Source organism: Python bivittatus, unplaced genomic scaffold (assembly GCF_059951505.1).
Source record: "Python bivittatus isolate LINGU-HERP-01145 unplaced genomic scaffold, Pbiv_v1 ctg000080_np1212, whole genome shotgun sequence".
NCBI lineage: Eukaryota > Metazoa > Chordata > Lepidosauria > Squamata > Pythonidae > Python > Python bivittatus.
The window spans coordinates 499550-524013 of NW_028277035.1; the positions used below are offsets into that span (position 1 = coordinate 499550).

General features: G+C 42.5%; 1 protein-coding gene across 4 annotated transcripts in view; it reads right to left on the reverse strand.

Moving 5' to 3' along the window:
• The window catches only part of ACSF2 (acyl-CoA synthetase family member 2), a 71160-nt gene that overhangs the window by 44393 nt on the left and 2303 nt on the right, over nt 1–24464 (reverse strand). Inside the window, exons 2-5 of one of the 4 annotated variants that reach the window (XM_088133288.1) lie at nt 8192–8387; nt 6475–6603; nt 4149–4202; nt 1427–1545 (exon numbers count right to left, since the gene is read on the reverse strand). In XM_088133288.1, the coding sequence (XP_087989414.1) occupies nt 1427–1545; nt 4149–4202; nt 6475–6603; nt 8192–8387 (498 nt within the window). Of the gene's footprint in view, nt 1–1426; nt 1546–4148; nt 4203–6474; nt 6604–7649; nt 7901–8191; nt 8388–24464 lie in introns of all 4 variants that reach the window. The other 3 variants (XM_088133291.1, XM_088133290.1, XM_088133289.1) reach the window with 3 other exon arrangements.

A 24464-nucleotide genomic window follows, 5' to 3' on the forward strand; every position in this document is an offset into this window, starting at 1 on the left:
TATAGGCTTGTGCCATTTGCCTTCCCCTCATGACCTTCAGGAGAGCCCCGATGAAACCTCCTCCTCCTCCTTGGCTGACCTGCAAAACTGCCTGCCACTTTGCTAGGGGGAGGTGGAACTAAGGGAGTTGCAGATCACGAGGAAAACTGCAACCCACTCCTCACTCTGGTGTGTCCCCAAGGGCCCCCTCCCTCGAAGCTGGAAGAGGGCTCACCCGTTGACCACTGGCGTCCCCCAGCCAGCCCTACCTCACCAGCAGGCATTCAAGTCATTCCCTCATCCTTCTCTCAATGCCCTCTGCCATTAAGAGATTTCAAATTTCAGCCTCGTTTCCAAAACAGCCAATCCCCACTCGCCCGTCAGGCCTTGCCACCAGCCAATTGGGCACAAGGGAAGGCAGGAAAAGAGGTTGGGGATACATCCATGATGATCACGTGACTTGGGCTGACCACAGTGGTGTGGCGGCACAGCAGTGCTGAAGCAACCACAAATTTCCCAAATTTCAATTCCATGGGTGTCATGGATCCTGGATTTTGGACACATTCTGTAAGTTAGCCCATTTGAGGTACCTTGGTTCAAAACTTGTTGCCCTATAGTGCACCGTTTCACCCAGTTGAAGGTTACAGACATGAGAGCTTTAATAGTATATAGATATGTCTAATAAACCCATAAGAGGCTGGTAAGTAGCTGTGATAATAGTCTTTATCCTCCTGGAATCATTCCAGGTGAAAAAAAAATATTACCAAGGCCAGAGGAGTGGCTGTGCAAATGTCTGTCAGTATCGAACCAGTTAATGAATACACTGATCCATTATAAATGTATATGAGAGGTACCAACTGAACCAGGATTGCACATGTATGACCTTTGCCCATTACTAGATCAAGACAAAATGTTCAAGAAAAAATTTGCAGAAAATGAACATTGTCTTGCTTATTATATACAGTAAGCATTTCTGAAGTATTTAAAATTTATTTTCAATCATAATTAATTTGAAAAGGGATCTAGCAGAAAGCACATAGTGTATTTTCATATAAATATTAAGGCTGGTCCCATGGAGGTCCACAGTTAAATGTAAAGTTATCGACTAGGAACACACAATATACTATGTCATAAAAACAAAACCAACCACAACACAAACATACATTATACTGTAGTTTAGCACCATGTGTAAATCCAATCAAAGTTTTTATATCCTGAACTAAAGCCTCACAAACAAGAAAGAAACCATGGTATAGGCTTCTCTCTTTGGCTTGAAACAAGCCTGGGTCTCTGATTTCCATGATATACTGTATGATGCAAACCAGAGACAGAACTGCTTGAAGCTTGATCGTGCACATGCTCCAGGGAGTAGCCAGCACATCAGTCTCCCTCAGACTGCTAAATGCTGGAATGGAACAACAGTCTACGACACAATATATAAACTTACTTCTTGGTCTTCAGTGCTCCTGGATTAGAATGTTCCAATTCTGGGCATACATCTTTTAAGATCTCATAGTATTTCTGAGTTTTAAATTGTGTTGGGAACACAAGTGCTTTGCAGCCAACCTAGAGAGTTACACATAAGAAAAAAGAAGAAAGAAGAAAGAAAATGGGTTGCAAATCAGCCTATACAACAGAGTCACACTGCTCAGAAAACAGTGAAGAGAATTCCCTGTCAAGATTCACTGGAGATAGTGCAGCATTCACACACTCAGTTGTGGGAAAGTCACACAGAACCTCAACATTCCACACTCATCAGTGTCTCCCTGGACTTGCCACTTGTATGCTAGTGTTTAATGAGTAGCAAAGTTCAGTTTGTGGCATCTTTTAGTAGAGCCACTTTCTGAAACAGTGGAGAGCAACTGTTTCTCAGCGTAGACTACTATCTTAGATAGACCAAGGTCTGATTTATTGGATAAGACAGCTTTCTTGAAATATTAATTAAAATATTAATTAAAGCAGAGAACCCTTGATCTGGATCCCTCAGTTTATGGAGAGCGATCCCCTGGAACGCAGGAGGCACTTCTCTACCACCAACTTCAAGCAGACTGCCCCATATAAAGGGCAGTCATGGTGTGTACTGTACACAAAAGTGCACAGAGTACTTAGATCATGAGACAAGGGAAGCGTTGAACAAAGAAAGCATTACTGTTATGCATATTAAAAGAAGAAGAACCTTCCATTTTGTGAGAATTCTTTCCCATCATCCAATAAGAATGCAGTCCTATGGAAATCTACTCAGAAGTAAGTCCTATTCAGGCCAATATGATTATTCCCATGTAAGGGCATGCATAGGTTATCAGGATAACATTTTCTGTTCCAACACATTGGATGGGTTGTGTTACAAACAACTCCCCTTAAATGCACACTATATGAATCCAGGGCCTGTGCATTTCCATTCCATCCCAAATGCTGGCTGTTCTTTCCCCTCTCTAAATGTAAGTCTGAGGTAGGTATTCTTAGAGATTTGGCATGGTCAGGGATTATCTAGTTTGCCTCTGGGGTAGGGCCAGTCATGAATGGGATTCACCGTCCAATGGGGATGCTCAGATTTTGTCCTAAAAAGCTCACGGTTCCTTCGAAATATGCCCCAAGGAATTCAATGAAATTAACTGCTGTGTAAGCTTATTGTCAAAAATCAGAGGGTTTGCACCTCCCAAAGTTACATTGGTTAGCAGGCAACTCTCTGCAGAAGAGAGTACAATACAAAAGGACTTTTTGGACTACAAAAGTAACAGGAGGTTTTGCTGCTGTGCCTAGCAGCAATATCTTGCTAATTGCTTTCCTCGAGCACCCCAGAAAGTAGAAACAGTCACAAAACCTGTCAAATCTAAGCAGCGTTCCAGATCTTACACCATTTATGTTTCCTAGTTTTCAGCACTGAGAAAGTGGAACTGGCAGTTAGTCATTAGAATTGCTAGCAAACAAACTCTGAGGAAAATGAAGGGAGAGGAAAGAGGAACTCTAAACAAATGAACGGAATTGTGCAGCTGAAACAGCAACTCTGCAAACCCCACTAGCATGCTGGGTGAGGGTCAATGCTGTGCACATTGGGGAAAATTCGGAGATGCCCTGGCATTAGGATGCCACTTTAAACTGCAAGTGGGAAATGGGATACAGTTATTTAGATGGAAAACTAAACAGGACAGACAAGCCCCAAAGGCCTCTTAATCCTAGCAGGATTAATTTTATTTACAAGCCATTTAACAGTTTTAATCCCCGATTATTGAGAGTAAGAAAGTTGAACGGCACAGTTAGGGTTGGCCTCCCTGCACAGTGATGGTCTAACTGAAGCAGGAAACAAGCAGCCCAGACTGGCTGGTGGGAGAAATGGGTGGGGGGGGGGGTCACCTGACTCCATCAGCTACACTTTTGGTGATCAGGGGCCTGGGGTTGCCCGGCTACGGAATGTATATTATTAGGAAATGTTGAGAGAAGCACCTGACTCCTATGTTAAACACCAGAGTTTATTTTGGCTCTCTACAACATCCCTAAACACTAGCTGATTGCACATTTAGCAGTAAACATTAACATTTCATACAATAGAGACTTTGCCTGCATTCAGTACTACTCTTTTTTTATTGTTTAATGCTCAAACAGTGACAGTGGTTTTCCAGGGAGAGCCACTGGACTCTTTTTGTGAGCTGGCGCCCGAGCACTAGCACATGCAAAGAGGAAATTATTCTTTGCTTGTAGTTAACTGGCACAGCGAATTTAAGAATAAAAGAACCACTTAGTTGGATCTGAGGAGAGAAGCATTAAATCAGGTGTCCTGGATTTAAGTACTGCTAGCCAGAGGTTCACAAGCAAGCTGTGAGAGTGACACTGCTCTCTGTTGAGTACTCCCAGTGCCTGACATTCACACCTGCACTAGCTGTAAAGTGGATATTCTATTTAAGTATCCTAATTAATTACTGCCAACTCTACAATCATGCACGGTGAGTGCCAGTGCTACAGGAGGTAGAGAAATGGGTTTCCTACCGCCTAACTAAAAAGGTTGAAACACTTACGCTTCTCCTCATATGACTGAGATAGTTGCTTTTGTTTTTTTCCTGTCCTTTTCCCCGAACCAAATCATTATCTCAAGCATTCTATTTCCAGAACAGGAAATGTCCTAAACAATGCTATGGGTGAAATTAGGTAGAGATGATGTAACAAGTCTTTCATACCTTCTTCAGGACAAACTCCAACTCGTGTGACTGATATGCTGGGTTCACCGATACCTGGAAATGCAGCAATGGTAAAGTCAGTCTGCTGGCATCTTATGAGATACTGAGTGAGCCCCAGATTGCCAGTTCAACAAACGAAAGGACCCTTCCAGTTCACAAAAGGCACCAAGATACAGCAAAAGCTTTCTGCTGGAGGACACACATGGGGAGAAGATCTTCCCCAAGTCCAGCTTATCCCTACAGTTCATTCCTTGTACAGTACCACCCTGGGTGGCTCCCCAAACCTTGGAACAGTTTCTAGGAGGTTGCAGGGGAAATAAGAATAAGTGTAAGTTGGTTCCCTATGCCTTTACCCAGAGTAAGCAGAGCTCCCCTCTCTTTATCAAGCCCAGTAATAACAAGGGCCCATAACATCTTATGGTAATACACTGGTTTTGAGGAATCATGAAGGTAAATTAGCAACATAAATCCCACACATTTTAATGTATTTTTCTTCTCACTTGGGAAGCGTTTGCTTTTATCTATATGCATTATCATTGCTCTAGTTCTACTTCCCATAGTGGAAAAGTTACCAAAATATACCAACTAGGAGAAGGATATGGAGATGGAGGAGGAGGAGGAGGAGGAGGAGGAGGAGGAGGAGGAGGAGGAGGAGGAGGAGAACTCCTGGATTCCTGCCCTGGATAGGTTGTTGCACTAAGGGATATCCAAGGTCCTTTCCAACCCTTGCATTCTATGACTCTATGAAGTAAGTCCTCTGTGGCATTTGTTGTAATGTGGTCAATAACATTGTGCAAACAGACAGTGTACCATATTCAGATGTGTAGTCCACATTATTTAACCTCATGAACTCTGTCCTGAGCAGCTTAAAGCAATTGTCTTCTACCAGGCAAGTATTCTTGCCAATTTCACCCCAAGGTAGGAGGTGAAAGATATAAAATGTTTTTAAAATAAAATCTGTGAAACCTGTGTACCCTGTGTTACTAGGGTACACAAGTAACACAAAAACACAGAATTGTTGCAATGCACTTAGGTATTCACTTTTCTGCCTGGCCATCTATTGATTTTTTAAAAATCTGTCATAAGCATATCAAAATTGTGTTTTTGCCTTTCACATCTGCTCAACAATAGCAAGGAAGAGGCTCAGAAACACAATAAATAACATGCATGAAATCGGTTTGAGGACTTTTCTACACTCTAGCCTTCAACTGCTTGTCACCTGGGTATGAACTAGCTAGAAACAAAGCAGCTTAAGGAATCTTTTTCCAGATTTCAGCCCCTTCCTCTGCTTTAGCCTGATGTTCTATCTGGACCTCATTTGCCATAGCCCCCAATTGGTGGAGTCCACTGCTGCTTTATCCCTTCTGGACTTGCTTAAAAGAAAAAAAGAAGAAACCATCATAGTTGTACCATGTTTCCTGTCACTTGGGTTAGGAGAGGGGCATCCACAAGGGGCGGGGGGGTGTCAACGAAGTCAAGATGGTGGCTATGGCCATGTGATAAAAGCCCTCCCTCTTCTTTATGAGTTGCATGCACAACTCCTGCAAAACAAAGGCTCGGGGCTTTGACTGTCAGTTGCATCTGCTGCCTTGCCCAAGATGCCACAGGCTAGAAGTGAGAAATCAGTTTAACCTTAAGGAGGGAAGATCATTTCCCTGTTCTATCGGGGAGCTGGAAAAATAAATAATCACCCTCCGGGGGAGATGGGCAACACACTGAATGAATGAATGAATGAACGAATGAACGAACGAACGAACAAATGAACGAATGAACGAATGGCCGGCCATGGAGAACAGCAAGCAATGACCACTCCTTGCCAAAGAGCACAGCAACCAGCAGGAGTGGAGGGATTTGCCTATAATGAAATGAAGTGCACCAAGCAACCAGGACAGCATTGTCACTGACAGCTGGCAAAAGTCAGGAAACACTACTTTTATTGCATAAAAGAAAAAGATGGGTGGGGACTACCTTCCTGCTGGGTTGGAGGTGAATAGAAGACATGGCACATTCCTGCCCTTGAGAAATGATCAGTGTGGCCTATGTGTGTGCTGGGGCAAGCTGGTTAAATTGCCCCTTTTTTTGAACTAGCATTCATTGGTCAAAAGAGACCTCCTTAGCTGACAGAATTCTGCACCAGGAAGCTAGATCATTTTCAGCTATATAGCAAATGCAATGATTTCCAAATCTTATGGAAACACTGCTACTCCTGATGTATGATGGATATGATTTAAATCCACACAGTCTCTTCTCTAGCAGGACATCCTTATGGGGAGTCCTCCTTAACATTCCCACCCAGCCCACCTGTTTACAAAAGAGATCAACTTACCAGAATGATCCCTGCCTGGGCTGTAGCAAATTGCATCAGGACCCATTCATAATTGTTAGGACCCCACATTCCTAGTCGGTCACCCTTTTTCAAGCCAAGGGCCAGAAGTCCGGTGGCAGCCTGTTCCACCTACAATTTTCAAAAGAACCAAGGTCTCAGCAAACTGAACTACACAGGTAGGGAATAACAGAATATATGAAATGAATGCTCCATGCTATGAATTGAAGACAGTGAAGTATCTACTGTAAGTGTTTAAAGAAAAGAAACCGGCTGTTCATCCTGCATTCATACTCCAAATTTGAAAAAGTCAATGAATGGAAATCTCCAGCATTCTTACATTTCTGAATGCCAGAAAATGTTGTGGGGTCCATGTCCAGATAGAAAACATGCAACACAAGGATGGTGGGTGTGATCTGAGATCATAATGTCCTTTTTTTGCCTTATCAGGGTTTTTACCACAGTATTTAGATCTCTGATAGGATTAAGAGTAGGACTGAAATATTAACTTGGGCATTTAATATGTACAGTAAGAACCGTATTCTAACTGGGATCTCATCAAAGTTTACTTCCACATTCTGTTTTCAGTTCTAAACCTTAGTGTCCTTGAGCAACCAAACCTGAAATTTATGGATTTATTTATTTTTCAATTTAGATACTGTTCGATTCCCCAAAGATTCTGAGTGGCTTACAATACATACAGGTAGTCCTCACTTAACAACCTTTCATTTAATAATCATTTGAAGTTACAGTGGTGCTGAACAAAGGGACTTATAACGGGTCCTCGCACTTACAACTGTTGCAGCACCCCTGAAGTCACGTGATTGTGATCTGGGCATTTGGCAACCAGCTTGCACTTACGACAGTTGCAGCATCCTGAGGTCACATATCGCCATTTGCAACTTTCCCAGCCGGCTTCCGGCAAGCAAAATCAATGGGAAACCACGTGATTTTCTTTAACAACCGTGTGATTCACTTAATGGCCATGGTGATTCGCTTAATGACCGCTGGAAAAAAAGTCATAAAATGGGTGCGACTCGCTTAACAACCACTTCGCCTAACAACAAATTTTCCAGTCCCTATTGTGGTCATTAAGCAGGGACTACCTGTACAAGGAAAAATAAAATGAAGCAATAAAAAAACATGCATGTCCAGAAGAGTGAAACAACCAAACATACTGCAAACCAGGAAAAACTAACAAAGGCTCAGCATCCATCCTAACCCCAGGCCTGGGAGTAGAGCCATGTTTTTAACATCTTCTAGAACAGCTGTAGGGTAGGAGCCACAGAGATCTCTGGGAGGATGCTATTCCAGAGGGCAGGTGCCGCAGCAGAGAAGGTGTGCTGTCTAGGTCCTGATAGATGACTTTCTTTGATTGAAGGGACCTGCAGCGTGCCCACTCTGCTCGATCTCACTGGGCAGGCAGAAACTATCGGAGAACATATAAGAACAGCATTTCAGACTGCAGTTCCCAAAAGGCTAGAACCTCTGTACCATTTTAAAATGCATTTCTCTAGCACTGTGGACAGTTCTTCTAATCACTTTATTCTATTATTTATTTTTCCATTCCACTTTAAAACACAGTAAGTTAAACCTATTACTTACCTTTATTTACCCCTTCTAACCTGATTTTAATGGTTTGATTAAATAATGTATTATTTATTACTGAATGACAAATTGTCAACACTGGCAGTGCAGAATCTGTTAACAAGTGACCTACATCTTGCTTAAACTGAGAAAAAGTCCTTCGGATCCCTTCGGTCAAGAATACCAAGGCTTCTCGTTCAGGATACCGGTAGGTGGTTTCCTCCAGGCACTGGTCCAAAGTTCTGGAGATAAGTGGAATGTCTGAAGCCCCATTCAGATAGCTTTTGTTTGCTATGGGTGTGGCAGGGGGCATATCAAGTGGTAAAGCACTGTCAAGGCAATAAGAAAGAACTAGAAGTTATAAAGGGCAAAATCATTCACACTGGGAAGAAAACAGATGTCAGGCCTACAATGTCCAAGTCCCAATCCAGAAGAAGTCTCATGAAACCAGGCCTGGTTCAGATAAAATCCCCTTTATTGGATGGTACAGTACATGCAGCTCCAAGCAAAGCATTGCTAAAACTAAAGCCCGCATAATTTTCCCTCTACTTTTACCCCTTCTGCTCCCCTTTCTTCTTTGGCGCCAGATTTCTTTCCCACTGAGTTGCAGCCTTGTGAATTCCTCACCCTGATAACACCTCTTCTTCCGGGCCTTCGAGATGACACCGGTTCTGTCTTCTTTCATTCCCCCCCCCACCTTGTTACAGATGGCAGAATCAAAGCAAGCAGACCTAGCATTTACTATCCCTAATAAATCAGTCCTCTTTTTGCTATTCATTCGATTGCTGCAGGTTCTGACATACTGCCCCTCAAAAAAAAAAACACACACATTGCATCCACGTTGATCAAGTTCCCTAGAAAACAACAGTAAGATTACATAATCAAAATTTCATTAAACACATTTGCCCCTTCACATCACTTGGGTTTGTCTGGATACTTATCATAAAACTCTAACAGTAATTTGGGTGCTTTTACATGTTTCTTAGACACCCACTCAGCAAAGGATTTAGGAAAATGTTTCCAATGTACTAAATACTGAATGTCCCCCCTATGTCTCCTAGAGTTCAGAATTTCGTTGACTTCAAAGTGTTGTTCTCCTTCAATCATAACTGGTTCTGGATTAGGTACCACTGGCCTCCATTTCTCAGACTCTTTATATAGTTTTAAGAGGTCATTGTGGAACACAGGGTTAATCTTGCTTAAATTCTTAGGGAGTCTTAAATGTACTGACACAGGATTTATTACTTTTTCAACTTCAAAAGGTCCTAAATACTTATATCCAAGTTTTTTGCATGCTTGTAACGATTTTAAGTTCTTTGTGGATAACCACACTTTATCCCCCACTTTCCAGGGTTCGTGTGGCGCCATCTTTTTATCTGCTGGTTTTTTGTAGCTGTCTTTTGCTTTTGCAAGGGCCTTTTCTGTGATTGGCCATAATTGCCTTATTTTTCCTCCCACACATCCACTGACTTTACTCTTGTCGTTTCATGTGGCAATTCAGGGATAGGGACAAAGTCCTGGCCTGTTACAGTTTTAAAGGGTGATAGACCTGTACTATCATGTACAGCACTGTTATATGCAACTTCTGCATAGGGCAGCAGATCCACCCAATTGTCCTGTTGATAGTTCACAAAACATCTTAAACACTGCTCCAAGCCAGCATGTCTCCTCTCCGTCGCTCCATCTGTCTGCGGATGGAACGAAGAGCTCAGGGCTTGTTTATATCACAGAAGTTTTAAAAATGCCCTCCAAAACTTTGAGGTGAACTGGACCTCCCTGTCACTAATCATCCTTTTGGGACAGCCGTGAAATCTGTATATGTGTTGAATAAACAGTCCAGTTAATTCGGGCGCTGAGGGAATTGTCTTGCAAGGTATGAAGTGTGTTTGTTTAGAGAATAAGTCCATCACAGTCCAGATCACTGTTTTCCTCCTGCTCTCTGGCAAATCTACAATAAAGTCCATTGCAATCTCTTTCCAAGGTCTAGTAGGATTTGCTACCGCCTGTAGTAAACCTCGCGGCTTCCTTCCCTGCCTTTTGCCATAGCACAGATAGGGCAGGTGTTTACATAATCTGCCACATCTTTTCTTATAGATGGCCACCAGAACTGTCGGCGAAGTAGATGTAGGGTTTTCACAAATCCAAAATGCCCTGCTGTTTTATTATCATGGCTTCTCTCCAGTATTTGCTTACATGCCTCCTGTGGCAGGTAAAGCTGATCTGCTTTCCACCATGCTCCCTCCCTATGGATCAGCAGTGTTTTACTTTTCTGACACCATTCATCTTTTTCCATTAAACCATTAAGTTCTTTGAGCAGTCCCTGGTCAGGGGGAAGCTCTGCTGCTAGTCACCGCTGCTGCTTGCTCCTGCTCCTGTCCCATGGGAATTACAGCTGACGCCACCTTCTCCCTCTGGCTGTTGTGTTGTGGCAATCTTGAGAGGGCATCCGCTAGAAAGTTCTTTTCCCCAGGGAGGTATTTCAAAGTGAACTTAAACCGACTGAAAAATTGTGCCCATCTCACTTTTTGGGAGACAGTTTTCTGGGTGACTTCAAGGCTTCTAAATTCTTATGATCTGTCCATACTTCAAAAGGCTGTTCTGCCTCTTCCAACAAATGTCTACATTCATCAAAGCCCATTACACAGCAAAAGCCTCTTTTTCCCATACCAGCCATCTCCTTTCAGTTTCATTGAACTTTCTAGATAAGTATGCACATGGTCGTAGCACTCCCCCCCCCCCACTTCATCCTTTTGTACTAAAACTGCTCCAGTGGCCACATCTGAAGCATCTGCTTGAATTACAAAAGACATTGCGGGGTCTGGATGCTTTAGGATAGGTTCAGCCATAAATACTGCTTTGAGACGTTCAAAAGCCTCTTGACATTCTTTTGTCCAATTCAAAGTAGCCCCTGGTTTCTGTGCTTTTACGGTGTCTTTGCCCTTAGTTTTCAATAAATCAGTTAAAGGCAAGGCTACTTGGGCAAAATTAGGAATGAATTGGCAGTAGAAATTTGCAAAGCCCAAAAAACTCTGCAGTTGCCACCTTGTTCTTGGTGCCTCCCATGCCACAACGTCACACACCTTACCAGGGTCCATTTCCACCCTCTTATTAGAGATTCAGTATCCCAGATAGTCAATGCATTCTTTGTGGAATTCACACTTGGACAATTTAGCATATAGCTGTGCCTCCAACAGTTTTTTCAACACTTTCCTAACCAAGTCCACATGTTCCTCCAAAGTCTCTGTGTAAATTAAGATGTCATCTAAGTACACCAGCACTCCTTTATACAAGAATTCATGCAGCACCTTGTTAATTAGCTGCATAAATACACCTGGCGCCCCTTTTAATCCAAATGGGAGAACTTTATACATAAAATATCCCAAGGGGCACCTGAACGCCGTTTTCCACTCATCCCCCTCCTTTATTCGCACTCGGAAGTACGCATCTCTCAGATCCAGCTTGGTAAATATTTGTCCCTTTGCCAAGTGAGACAACAAGTCTTTCATTAAAGGAGGTGGGTACTTGCTTTCTTTACATATGGCATTTAACCCCCGATAGTCGGTACATAAGCGTAAAGTCCCATCCTTCTTCTCTCTAAACAGCACCGGTGCCACTAGAGGGGACTTGGCGGGTTCTATGAAACCACGGCTTAAATTCTTATCAATTAACTCTCGCAGCGCTGCCATTTCCTTTTGAGTCATTGAGTACATTTTTGGGGTCGGGTACTTCGCTCCTGGCTCGAGTTCGATTGCACAGTCAGTGGGGCAGTGTGGTGGCAATTGGTCAGACTAGGCCTCGCTGAATACTTTCGCCAAGTCTCTATATTGCTCAGGAATTTCTGCAGCCCCTCCCGCTTGGGGTCCTGGCTCCTGGTGCTGTCTGTTTATGGCTGCCAGCCCCAGTTCTACTACATGGTGGGGGTCCACTTTCTCGACCTCGCCCACGCCATCTGGGAAGGTCAGGGTCTTAGCGCACCAATCCATGCTTAGGTTCCACAGCTCTAGCCAGGACATTCCCAAAATGAGGGGGTAACTCGCAAGTGGTGCCACCAGGCACTTTAAAGTTTCCCGGTGTGTTCCGACTTTTAACTCAAAAGCTTCTGTGTAGTAGCGCACTGCACCGCCCTCCACCGCAGTCCCGTCTACTTGCCTGAATATTATGGGCATTTTCAGCCGGTGCACTTTCAGTTTTAATCCTGTGACTAGAACAGGGCTGATTAAGCACCGGGAACACCCTGAATCAACCAAGGCAGTGAGCTTTGCTCAACAAGTCAATCAAAGTGCCCGGATTATCACCTCAGACGCCATCGGACTCACCTGGATGTCTTCGATCGATTCGCTAGGTTTTTATTGATCACGCCTCGGCTTTCCCACCTGCTCTCTGGCACGGTTTAGAGCAGGTGGCTTGCGTTTCACGCCGGCTGTTCTTCTTCACTCTCCGACAAGTATTGAGTGAGGTACTGCTCCTCTTCCCCCCCTGCTGCCGTGCCTTTCCTTGCCGGTTTCACAGGCTTCACAGGTTTTTCGGTGGGTTTCGGTTTTGCTGCAGCTTTTAGGGTTGGCTTCTTGGGACACACGGAGGCAAAGTGCCCCTCCTCGCCACACAGGAAACACGTTCTCCCCACTGCTCTCGCCCCTGCGGATGGTTTTATCGCTCTCACCGCCGGCTTCACAGCTTGTGGCCGTGCGGCGCTTGGTGCCTTCCATTGCAGCTCCGGCACTTGCATCTTAACTTTAGCCAGTTGCGTCTCCAGCATGGAGACATGGGTGATCCATCCCGCCAAGGTTCCCAGACACCCCCAGACCACCGCCAGCTCCAATAGCTTCTGGTTCAGCCCCTCCTGGAACAGCTGCACAAGGAACCCTTCCAGGCAGTCTGGGAGCTTTGCAGCTAGATGCTTAAACTCCAAAGAATACTCGGTGATGGAGCGGGTTCCTTGCTTCAGCCCCCTAATCATCTCTGCTGCTTGAGTTCAGGCACATTGGTCCTCGAACTGGTTGCGCAGTGCAGTGATGAATCAGTTGAAATCCTCCAGCTCCAGTGCTTCCGCTTCGTTCAGGTCATTCACCCATTCCGCCGCTACGTCCACTAGAAACCGGGACACGTACAGCACCCTCCAGGCATTGCTTGCGAAAAGATGTCCACAGGTTCCCATGCAAATTCTCACCTGGTTCAAGAAGGTAGCCAGCTGTCCCGGGTCACCGTTGTACATTTTCTCCAGCCCCCATCTCTTCAGTGGGTCTCCCTCCTCCCGGTAGAGTAGCGGGGCCCCCGGTCCCTGGCCTGCCGGCATCTGCAGCCCCGCCCCTCGGCACCCGGCTGGGGGTCCCTCACTGGTGATACTCGCACCCTGCAGTCTCACTGGACTCACCCCCGCCAATTCCCAGCTTTGTCTTTTTGGTGGTCGCTCCGGAGGAAGAGGGGGAGGAAGGGTCAGTGGCCCCACGGGTGCAAGCCCTGGGGCTGGGACGAAGTGCGGGGTCATCGGTCCAAGTCCAGTAGGTTGTAAGACAAGCAGAGCCACGGGTGCAGGCTTGCCCATGGTGCCTGACTGCTTGAGAAGTCTTATATGCTCCTTCAAGGCGCGGATTTCGCCCTCTAACTCCCTCACCCATCAACCCTTGTCCCATGGTGCTGTGAACCCAGTCACTCTTCCCATGGCTCTTGACCACCTGGGATGGTCATGTACCTCTGGGGGGCGGTCCTTCAGAAGCATCCCAAAAACTCAAGTCACTCTGCGGACCCCATTGCTTAGCCAGACGCCTGGCTGGGTCTTTTTGCTTGATGACAAATTGTGCCTCGATGGGCTGAGGAGGGATGTACATCTCCTCGACCTCTATCTGAGGGGAACGTGCCAACTCACCTCCCCCAACCGCTCCAAGATCCAACTCTGCAACGTCCGCTTCCAGCTGCAGCAACTCCCGATCCTCCTTGGGCGGTTGTTTCGGCAAATGCCTCTCCTGCTCCTCTGAGGCCATTCTAGTTTGCTGGAGTTTCCTCGATGAGTTGTGCCCTCGGGTAAAGTCCAGTATTCAGGGAGTTTTAGCAAAATGTCAGGCCTACAATGTCCAAATCCCAATCCAGAAGAAGTCTCATGAAACCAGGCCTGGTTCAGATAAAATTCCCTTTATTGGATGGTACAGTACATGCAGCTCCAAGCAAGCATTGCTAAAACTAAAGCCTGCATAATTTTCCCTCTACTTTTACCCCTTCTGCTCCCCCTTCTTCTTTGGTGCCAGATTTCTTTCCCACTGAGTCGCAGCCTTGTGAATTCCTCACCCTGATAACACCTCTTCTTCCTGGCCTTCGAGATGACACCGGTTCTGTCTTCTTTCATTCCCCCCCCCCCCACCTTGTTACAGATGGCAGAATCAAAGCAAGCAGACCTAGCATTTACTATCCCTAATAATTCAGTCCTCTTTTTGCTATTCATTCGATTGGTGCAGGTGCTGACAACAGAGAATTAGCGCATGAGATCAACAGAACTACTGCAAACTAACCAATGACAATATGAGAAGTTATATAAGGAGCTCCTACAAAAATTTCACTGCAATCCTGTGTATGATTTTCCCTTTGAACAATTTGTGTTTAAACATTGAGACCATTTTGACATCTTTGCCTTCAACGAAATAATTTGCACGTGGTTATATATCTCACAACTAAATGTCTATGAGCAATTAGATGTTTTGACTGACACTAATTTGTTTAGTTATCAGCAATTCTAAGTTGTTTCAGTTCTTAATAAATGATAAGGTTTTGCTGCTTTTGTATGAGAGCCAAAGGTGTATTTCTACTGATACAGTGACATCAGGATGGCCAAGGATTTTTTTAAAATGTAAGCCTTATTGTTCTAATACACTTTTGCAGCAAAAAAGGGTAGGAAATTGTACTGCCAAATTTTAGTGGCAAATGTTGGAGATGCTTTGAGTCTGGCAAAATGGGGTCATGGCCCCATTTGACCTATGGGCCCCATGGTTTCTCATCCTGATGTATTCAAAGAACATTATTTATTTGCATTGTTTAGATATAAAACATAGCTCAGCCACAATATAAATTAGTAGGGTGAAAACTAGGGAGACAAAATTTAAAGCAACATTAAGAAACCACATTTATCCTAGACTAAGGACAACATTACAAGGCAAACATCTAGTTTATATATCTCAAAAACAAAAAATCATGCATGGTTTTCCTATCTAATACATAATCCTTAAGCAAACCAGCAATCCAACTTATTTGAAGAAGGAAAAAATGAATAATATAGCAATGTTGATCATTGAAAGCACTGGATTACTAGATTTTACTCAGTTTGGGTCTATCTTCTACCAGTTTACATTGGTACTGGAATACTGTGATTCCCCCAGCCTTACTTTATCCTTAGCCTGCTATTTAAATGGTTTTATTCCAATCAAATCAAACAGTTTTTCCTGCTTAAATTGACACAGAACCATGGGTATCAACCTTATTGCATTTCCCCTCCTTTTTGGGTGAAATAGTGCAGCCTTGATTAGTCATTTGAGTTTTTTTGCTTTGTTTTTTTTTTGTTTTTATCCGCACTCAGTCATTACCGGCTCTGCAGTGACTGCCTGGACGAGTCCTTTGCAGTTTTCAAGGCAAGGTGTTTCGGAAGTGGTTTGCCATGGCCTCCTTCCTAGAGCAGAGCCCAGCTGGCGAGCGCAGGAGGCGGGGTTTCCGTTGCTTTGCGCCCTTTTCAGGTGAGTGCGGCTTCTGCACTACCGGCAACTGCTCCCGACTCCTTTTGCAAGGCGCTGCCAGCATTTTTCCTCTCACCGGAGTGAGAGTCCCCATTTCTCTACTCACCTACGTTTTCGAGCTTCTGGGTTGGCAGGAGCTGGGGGAGGAAGCAGGAGCTCACTCTGCTGCGCGAAAGCTGGGCTCGAACCGCTGAAGTGTCAACCATTTCTGGCCAGCAGCTTTCAGCGTCATTAAGCTGCTGCGCTTACAAAACATGTGCCATTGAATTTTCATCAGCCAATTAGGATCCTCAAAATATTCCCCCACCAATGAGGACAATGTGTTTTGTTAGCCAGCCAGGAGAGCTTACCACTATTCCAGCAAGCCCCGGTAGCAATACTAGAGAGAAAAGGTTCTTGGTTTTGAGCTACCATGTTTGTATATGATTCTCAACCAAGAACATTCAAGAACAATGGCTTAGAACAGTGTTTCTCAACTTGGGCAACTTTAAGATGTATGGACTTCAACTTCCAGAATTCCCTAGCCAGCAAGGTTGGTTAGGGAATTCTGGGAGTTAAAGTCCACACATCTTGGTTGCCAAGGTTGAGAAACACTGGCTTAGAAGTTATCAGTGAAAAGCCAGTCTAATGGATTTTGGCGATAAGAAGAAAAGTAGGAAAATACAATGGGAAAGCAAATATGGAAAACTCCATCCATCAAACATGGCAATTGCATAATAAAACTCTTATCTGACTGCAAGTGCAGCATGTGACAGCAGCTGCTTGTCTTGCTGGGTCTGAAGGGAGGTGTTAAATTTGAGACACAAACAAAGCGGGATTTGTGAAGTAGATGGAGAGGGCACTGTAATCAGCATTAACAGCAAAGGAAAGTACAAGTTATGTAAGTTAAGCTTTTAATTGTGGCATGCCAGCACGGACTAAAAGTACAGTATTTCAATATACTATTGTGACATAGCTAGACTGCTAGTGAAATATCATTCCCTCTAATAAACAACGTTTCTGCTCTGCCTCTGCCTCATATGTGACACAACAATTATCTCCGTCTCATGCTCTTTGTGTGTGGTACCACCATTGGTACACACAAGGAAGTTCAAAGAATAGTACTAAACAAAATGCACATTGTACATTCACTAAACACCAGAAATAGAGAATAGAGGTATTAGGAGTGTGTCATAAAATATCCCAAAACCTGGAATTTATTACAAAGATATTCAGCTGCAAGTATAGTTTCATAATCCTATAATTGTTTACAGATTCAGTCAGATATAAGCCTTTTCTTTCTTCATTTAATTCTTCTTGTCTAAGTTCCCCAACATTTCTGTTCTAAACAGAGAGGAAAAGCCACATTATTGGATTAGCCGGGGATGTGCACGTGCAGGATTCCAGGCTAAGATCAGGCTTTTCATATAATCTCTTCTTAATTTTGTTATCAAGAATATACTTTCCAACTTACAGGAACAGAAGAGAGAATTATGCCTAAAATATGTTTTTGTACCTATCAGATTCAGTAATCAAATGACTGTTTCTAGTATCCAGCCTGATTTTCAGAGTAACTTTCAAACTGGATATACTGTATATCATATAGAGAGAAATCACAGCAAGTTCTTCAGCTCCAATGAGAATTAATTTTTCTTCCAGTACTGTGATTTCTGTAGAATGGGCCACATTCTATCAAAGGAAATACCTGAAATATCAGCCATCATTAGTCTTGCCCCACTATGCCCCCCATCTACTTATCTGCCTCCTTTTTAGTACACAAATAAATTTTCAAATAACAAATGTACCTTTACTGACTTATCGCTCCCTTTCTCATTCAAAAAAAAAAAAGAGTACTGCAAAAAGATCTTAGCAATATGTTAATACAGTTACAAAACTGCTTTCTGTCCAGGCCCAGACACGCTTCAGCCTTCCAGAATCTGTTCTAGGTTTACATGAAAGTTGCTTTTCATAATCCTTTTTCCTACTCAGAATTTAATGTAAAGGTATAAAACCATTTTTAAATAGCCAAAAGCCCATCTTTCTATGTATAGTCAGATGTGAGGCAAGAGTTATATAAACCTTTCTGAATAGGATTTATCCCCAGATTTAGATATTGTTATTCATATGTTATAAAGATGCATCTTTTCACCCTTAATTATAAAACCCTAATAATAAGATAAATAAGAAGGTCAGATTCTGCTCAATCATCACAAAATCCATCAATCAAACTCTCCTCCAGAAGGAGAAACATGGGTCCATAGTCCTGAAGAAAATTATTTGCTACTATAGAGAAAGCTCAACTCCTTACTATAAATATTCTAACATCTTATACTGAGTAGACATGTAGAACTCCTGAAGCACACCAATTTGCTTAGAAGGAAGAGAGGTACGCTTACAAGTCTTACACCAAATCTAGAATATACTTAATACTTTCTTGTAGTCACACATTTTCCACGCTCTCTGTATCTGGTTCTCCTGACTCTATCCGTTTGAGGACTTTTAAACCTCATGATAAATTATCCTGTTTCAACAATCACGATAGTGTGACATTGTCAGAAATATAAATACACTGTTCCTTTCAGTCTCGCCGTTTATAGAATCTGAATAGCAGGTTTTCAAAATTTTCAAAATGGAAAATCACTCAGCCCAGATGGATTTACCAATGGGTTTTATAATGGATCCAAGGATATTTTAATTCCAGAATTTTTACAAAAATGTAATCTATTACTCCAAGGGCAGAACCTCCCTGCTTCCAGGCAAAAATCTAAAATTACACTTCTTTTAAAACCCAAAAAACTACAGGAGGTCATATAGGCCTATCACATTATTAAACACTGATTATAAATTAAAATTATTAGCCAAACATCATAGAAAGAACGATATATCCATATCATTCAGGATTTATTCTAAAACAGAATATATCTACCCCTATCAGGAAGTTATTAAACATTCTTTGTTTCTGTAAAAGAAATATAGTTTCTTTAACCGTATGCTTTTTAGATATATGAAAAGCCTTCAATTATATAGAAGGAATATTCATCAAACATGTTTTACAGAAATTTAAATTTGGCTGTAAACTATATTTATCAGCCAAGAAGGGCACTTATTCCAGATATCTCACCTCTAATTCTGCTGATAACATATCCAAATTTTAATAAAGATGGAGCCATACAACTGAAACCACAGAGAAAGAAAGGTTTTTATAGTGTAGGGAGCGTTAACGGCCTGTTGCTTCTTTGCTTCTGTACCTCAAGCTTTTGCTGACCTAGTGACTGTGTGGCTAAGGGTCAGTCTAGATGCTAAAGTTATAAGGGGCTAAGTATATAAAAGTTATGCTGATTGTAAAGGGACATTTTAACAGTCTGCAGAGTTGCAAAAAGAAATGGGAAGATGTGGTTAAGCTAAAAGCCAAATGTCTTGCTTGCTCGTATCAGAGGTCCTGAAAAGGGGAAACGTCTGCAGTTTTCCCCTTTCCTCCTCCCAGCTCCTAGACACATTTCCTGAGCATGCATAAACTTTTGCACCTGCTCTTGCCTCTAACCACACAATGCCACCACATCCTCTGCATATGAGGAACCCCTGGAACAAGTGAGGACTAGAGACTTGACTATTAGTTTATGCTGCTTAAGCTAATGTTATGTCAACCTTAGAAGGCGGGCACGCTTGTGTGGGTGGCCCTCCTCCTAGATGCTTCCTGATGACAAAAAGGTATAAAAGCTGTTGTAAACTGTTTTAGGGTGTGGCTGTTCTCTGTCTTCCCTCTGCCAGTTGGACGGAGAGTGGTCCACCCTGCTTTTCTCTTGGCCAAAATAAAAGCTGAATTTTCTTTGGAAAAAACCTCGGTCTAAAGTCTCATTGGAAAGTATAGATTCTGGGCTACGAAACCTCACAACAGAATAAAAGTTTTACAGTTCAGAACAAGATGCACAACAATTATAAGAAAAAGTGCCATATTTTCTCTAGTATCAGACTAATTCAATATTACAAAATAAAAAAGTGATGGAAATTGCAAATAGATATCTATCTCTCTTTGAAAAATTAGTGTTATATTTTTTCACGTATTTTTGGAAAAAGGTCTTTAATGGCATGTCATACATAACTAAATAGAAAATTGAACTCTCTCCAATCTAGTTACATATATTTGAGGGCCAGAATAAGAAATTGCAAAGTAAAAAACTCAGTAAGTTTCTACTTCTAGCAGCAAAATTAGTTATTGCTAAACAATGGAAATATGTAGACCATATCTCACGTGGGCAGATGGCATGATAAGATCTAGTCTACAGCTTTGCTTGAAGAAGCCTCTGATAAAATCCGTTGTATGACAAGACAAAATAAGGAATCATTGACCAGAAATGGTGGGATTTCATTACTGCTATAAGAGATAAGCATCCTGGCAAGAGATTGCATCAGAAATTATGGGCACTTTAAATTGTATCAGCACCATGTAAATTTCTGAAATGCACATTAAAAATAAAATAGAAACACATAATAGAAATGAAAAATACATTTTAAAAATGCATAGTTCCTTGGACTAACGGAACATGGTGTATCTACTACAACTATGTTGCACAATCTTCTGGAATGTCTGTACATCCCCCTCTTCCCCACCCCCGCCGTTGAATCCCAGAAAGCAGAGAGATCTAAGGAGTGAGAAAAGCATTTTGTGCCTGTCTCTGAGGGGGAGGCTTGCTAACTAATACACTGTTTCACAATCACACAGTAACAGTTGGGATGGAACATGACACCCCTACTGAACTGGAAAAGAGTCCACAGAAGGGAGTGAGGAAAGCAGAGAAGAAGGGCAACGCTGTTCTCTCCAGTCGATCATGGCGAAGCAAAGGAATTGAGTATCTCAGCAAAGCATTTCTCAGAGACCTGGACTGGCCTGGGTCAGGAGCCCAAATAAAGTAATATAATATTATACCACAGCCCACAGGAATGCATTTCCAGCTTAACCTGCTCTCTCCCTGATTCTTGGTTGTACATTTTTGGTTTGGGATTAACAAAAGCAGCAGTGAAGAAGACCGCTTCAGCCCCACTTAAGACTCAACAATGTCACTGAAGATTTTATGTTCTTAAAACTTGGCATAAACAATAAATGCAATATAGTAGCATAATCTTTGGGGGTACAGTTTATTATCCTTCTCAGAAAAAGGGGGCTGTTCCATTTCTGCCTTGGTGAAACTCCCATCCTTTGAAAGAATGATTGGTGACTTAAGATATGAAAGGCTGAATACTGCTTAACTAGTTGAAGTATGTATCTAGTGAAATTGCCCAACTATCTATCAATTAACTGTGGTCAAATATTACAGGGTTAAATAAAATAATACAGAGCACTGCTTATTTTAATTGATTCCTGGGATCATCTGACAGCAATGATCTAAATGAAGATCTTGCCAGTCAGGCTTGCATAAGTTTAAATGACATACGTAGGTACGTGGGCATTTAGGGTTTCCCACCCCTCTTCTCTCCCTATTAAATCACACAGCCTGTCTCCCCCTAGTGGCAGACTTGTCTACTGCATTTGCACTTAAGCAAATGAATCTGCCCAGTTTCATCAACCTGGTGCCCCAAAAACCTCAAGGAGGGGAGGAAGTGGACAATGGAGCTTTCTGGATTCTGCTTAAAAAGGAGTATGTTTGCTTCTTTGGGCTAGATGTAATAAGTAATATTTTGAATACTTGAGTATTAGGTGATAATAATAAATCGATCTGCTCGTTGGAGAGAAATGCCAGCATAAACTTTAGAAATCTAGCTGAATTCTACAGTTCAAATAAAACTTGCAGAAACATCTTCCATAGCATATAAACTTCTACTAAAGTTTGATTTTTATGGACTTTGTAATTTCTGTTTTGCAGTGCCTAGAGTATTAGGAACAATTAGGTGCTCCTACTGCAGTTCCAAGCTGCACTTTAGAAAATGTGTAGTTAGTTTTCTTATTTGTTTGTTTGTTTGTTTGTTTGTTTGTTTATTTGATTTATCTCCACCCATCGCCCCCTAATGGGGGACTCTGGGCGGTTCACAAGATCCATTAAAACAAATATATACAAAATTACATAAAACATGAAAACTATACAAAACATTCCCAAAAGAAAAGAAAAAGTCCAAGAGGCTGATGGTTACCAGAGCTGCAGATGACAGGCCTCTAAGGGGCTGGCCATCCCCGTGCTTGGTGTCTTCCCTCCCCACCCAAGGCCAAGTGGCAGAGCCAGGTCTTCAGATCTCTCCGGAAGGCCAGGAGTGAAGGGGCCAATCTCACCTCCGGGGGCAAGATATTCCAAAGCCGGGGGAGGTACAGCAGAGAAGGCCCACCTTCTGGACCCTGCTAGTCGGAGCTCTTTTACCAGGGGGGGGGTCCGAAGCATGCCCTCCCTGTGTGATTGGGTGGGATGGGTTGAAGTCATGGGGAAGAGGCGGTCCCTCAGGTAACCTGGTCCCATGCCGTGTAGGGCTTTAAAGGTGATAACCAACACTTTGAATTGTGTATATACAAAGAATTGTGTATATACAAAGAAAGTCTGGACATACTTATTTACAATTCCTGAAAGGTCTGTTGCACCTGAAACTTCAAAAGGCCAGTTCATTTATTGCTTCCTCTCTCATCCACTAGCTGATATATGTAGTTTTGTCTTCTGGTCTGTTAGAAACTGGTTCTGTTCTGTACGGTCCACTCATGGCATTCTTGGCTCCAACTGAATAAAGAAATTTGTTGTCAAATCCAGTAGATTTTCCTGCTTTCTAATCTTAGGGCAGACTCACCAAACAGCAAACTCACAAAGTAAGGTGATGAATAGCCTACCACATGAGAGGGGCATACCATGGCTAATTTCCATTCCACAGAGGCAGCTCTTGCTGTTCAAGCTTAATGAATATAGCTCTGCCTTAGGTGCCAGCTATGCAATCACACATTTTCAAGGGTTGCTAACTGTAGAAGACATTCTGTATCCCTTCAAGATTAGGCCCAAAGCAAATACTGAAAGGTTGACATTCACTCTTTTCCCAGTTTCCATAGGGACCTTGATTGCAAGGCACAACTAGGAACTGGCAGTACTTTGACTTGGCACAGAGACCCAGGGAAAGTTGTATGTAGGTGATGATGCAAACACGGATGGAAAAGACAACTGTTCTTTCTAAAGAAATGTGCATTCCACACGTGTTCTCCTATCATTCTTAACTTCTCAAGTGTATGGAAATCAACAGGCATTATTCTAAGCAGAAAGTAAAAGCTGGAACAGTTCAGGGTTTTTCCTGCAGTTTTAAAGGAGTATTGAAGAGAGAATTTTAATAGATGAGAAAAGTATCCTCCTTTTCCAACACAGCTACTTTCAGATGAGAATTTATTGAGTAAATTGCCACAGCTTGCTGAGTGATGTTATATAGTCTACACATTGTCATAATCTATCTGTAATCCTCTATGTGTAATCTGCAATAGCATCTTTCTTATATAAAAATTAAACGCTTTGGAAATGGAAGAGCAACTTTTGGCAAAACTACCATGAATGTGATTTTGATGTGGATAATGATCAAACATTACATAACCTTTGTAGTAGGTTTTTGTCACTCATGGATTACGTCACTATCTTTTAAACAGTGCTAAAATACTTTTCTGGCTTTTTTGAAAGAATATTTTAGAATAATAGCAAACTACTGCATAAATTAAAAATTGTTATACCACTAAGCTCACATAATAGAATATATCAGTGTAAATCCCATCAGCTATCCACAAGTCATAGTATGTTTGGATGAGTTGTCCATCTTCAGCAGCAAAATTTTAGTGCTTCCAAATTCTGTTTAACAGATTGGGATTGGGAAATATAATAGAATTATAGTCCCTTTCTTGAAGGTTCTCCATGAGTGATCCAAGTGTAATCTTTTGTTTATGTTCTGTCTTTCAAATCTTTCATTAGACTTAGCTGTGATACCTATGCACCATTCTCTTCACAGAGACGCATACTAAAGTTGTATCTTTTTTAGACACAGTTTTCTGTTTCTGAGCAAGTACAATGTTTATGTAACCATGGAGTCCTTGGGGTTGTCTGAGCTTGGTTCTTTTCTTGCAAACGTTTTATTACCCGGCTAGGTAACATCTTCAGCGCTAGAATGGGATGGGGTTTGCTCTCTATTTATGTGCTGTGGTCTGCCTTGCCAGTGCTGGTGGGGGTGGGGGTTCTGTTTTGCTCCTCTGGTAGTTCCTTGATTAGCATGTGTTTGCTGCTTGATTGTGTGCCTGGTGGTGACCTTTGCTTATCTGGGTGATGATTGCTGGTGAGGCGATCTTCTGGTCTTTTGTCTCTTTTGAATAGTATGTAAATGCTGTTTATCTCTACATGTCTGTTAATTGCTGCCTTGTCTGAATACCAAGCTTCCAAAAATTCTCTTGCATATTTGGATTTAGCTTGGTCTAAAATGCTGACAGTTTCCCAGTTAAAACTATGGCTGAGTCTGTCCAAAGAGACAAAAGACCAGAAGATTGGGTCACCAGCAATCATCACCAGCAATCATCACCCAGATAAGCAAAGGTTACCACCAGGCACACAATCAAGCAGCAAACATACGCTAATCAATGAACTACCAGAAGAGCAAAACAAAACCCCCACCCCCACCAGCACTGGCAAAGCATGCCACAGTATATAAACAGAGAGCAAACCCCATCCCGTTTTAGCACTGAAGATGTTACCTAGCTGGGTAACGAAACGTTTGCAAGAAAACAACCAA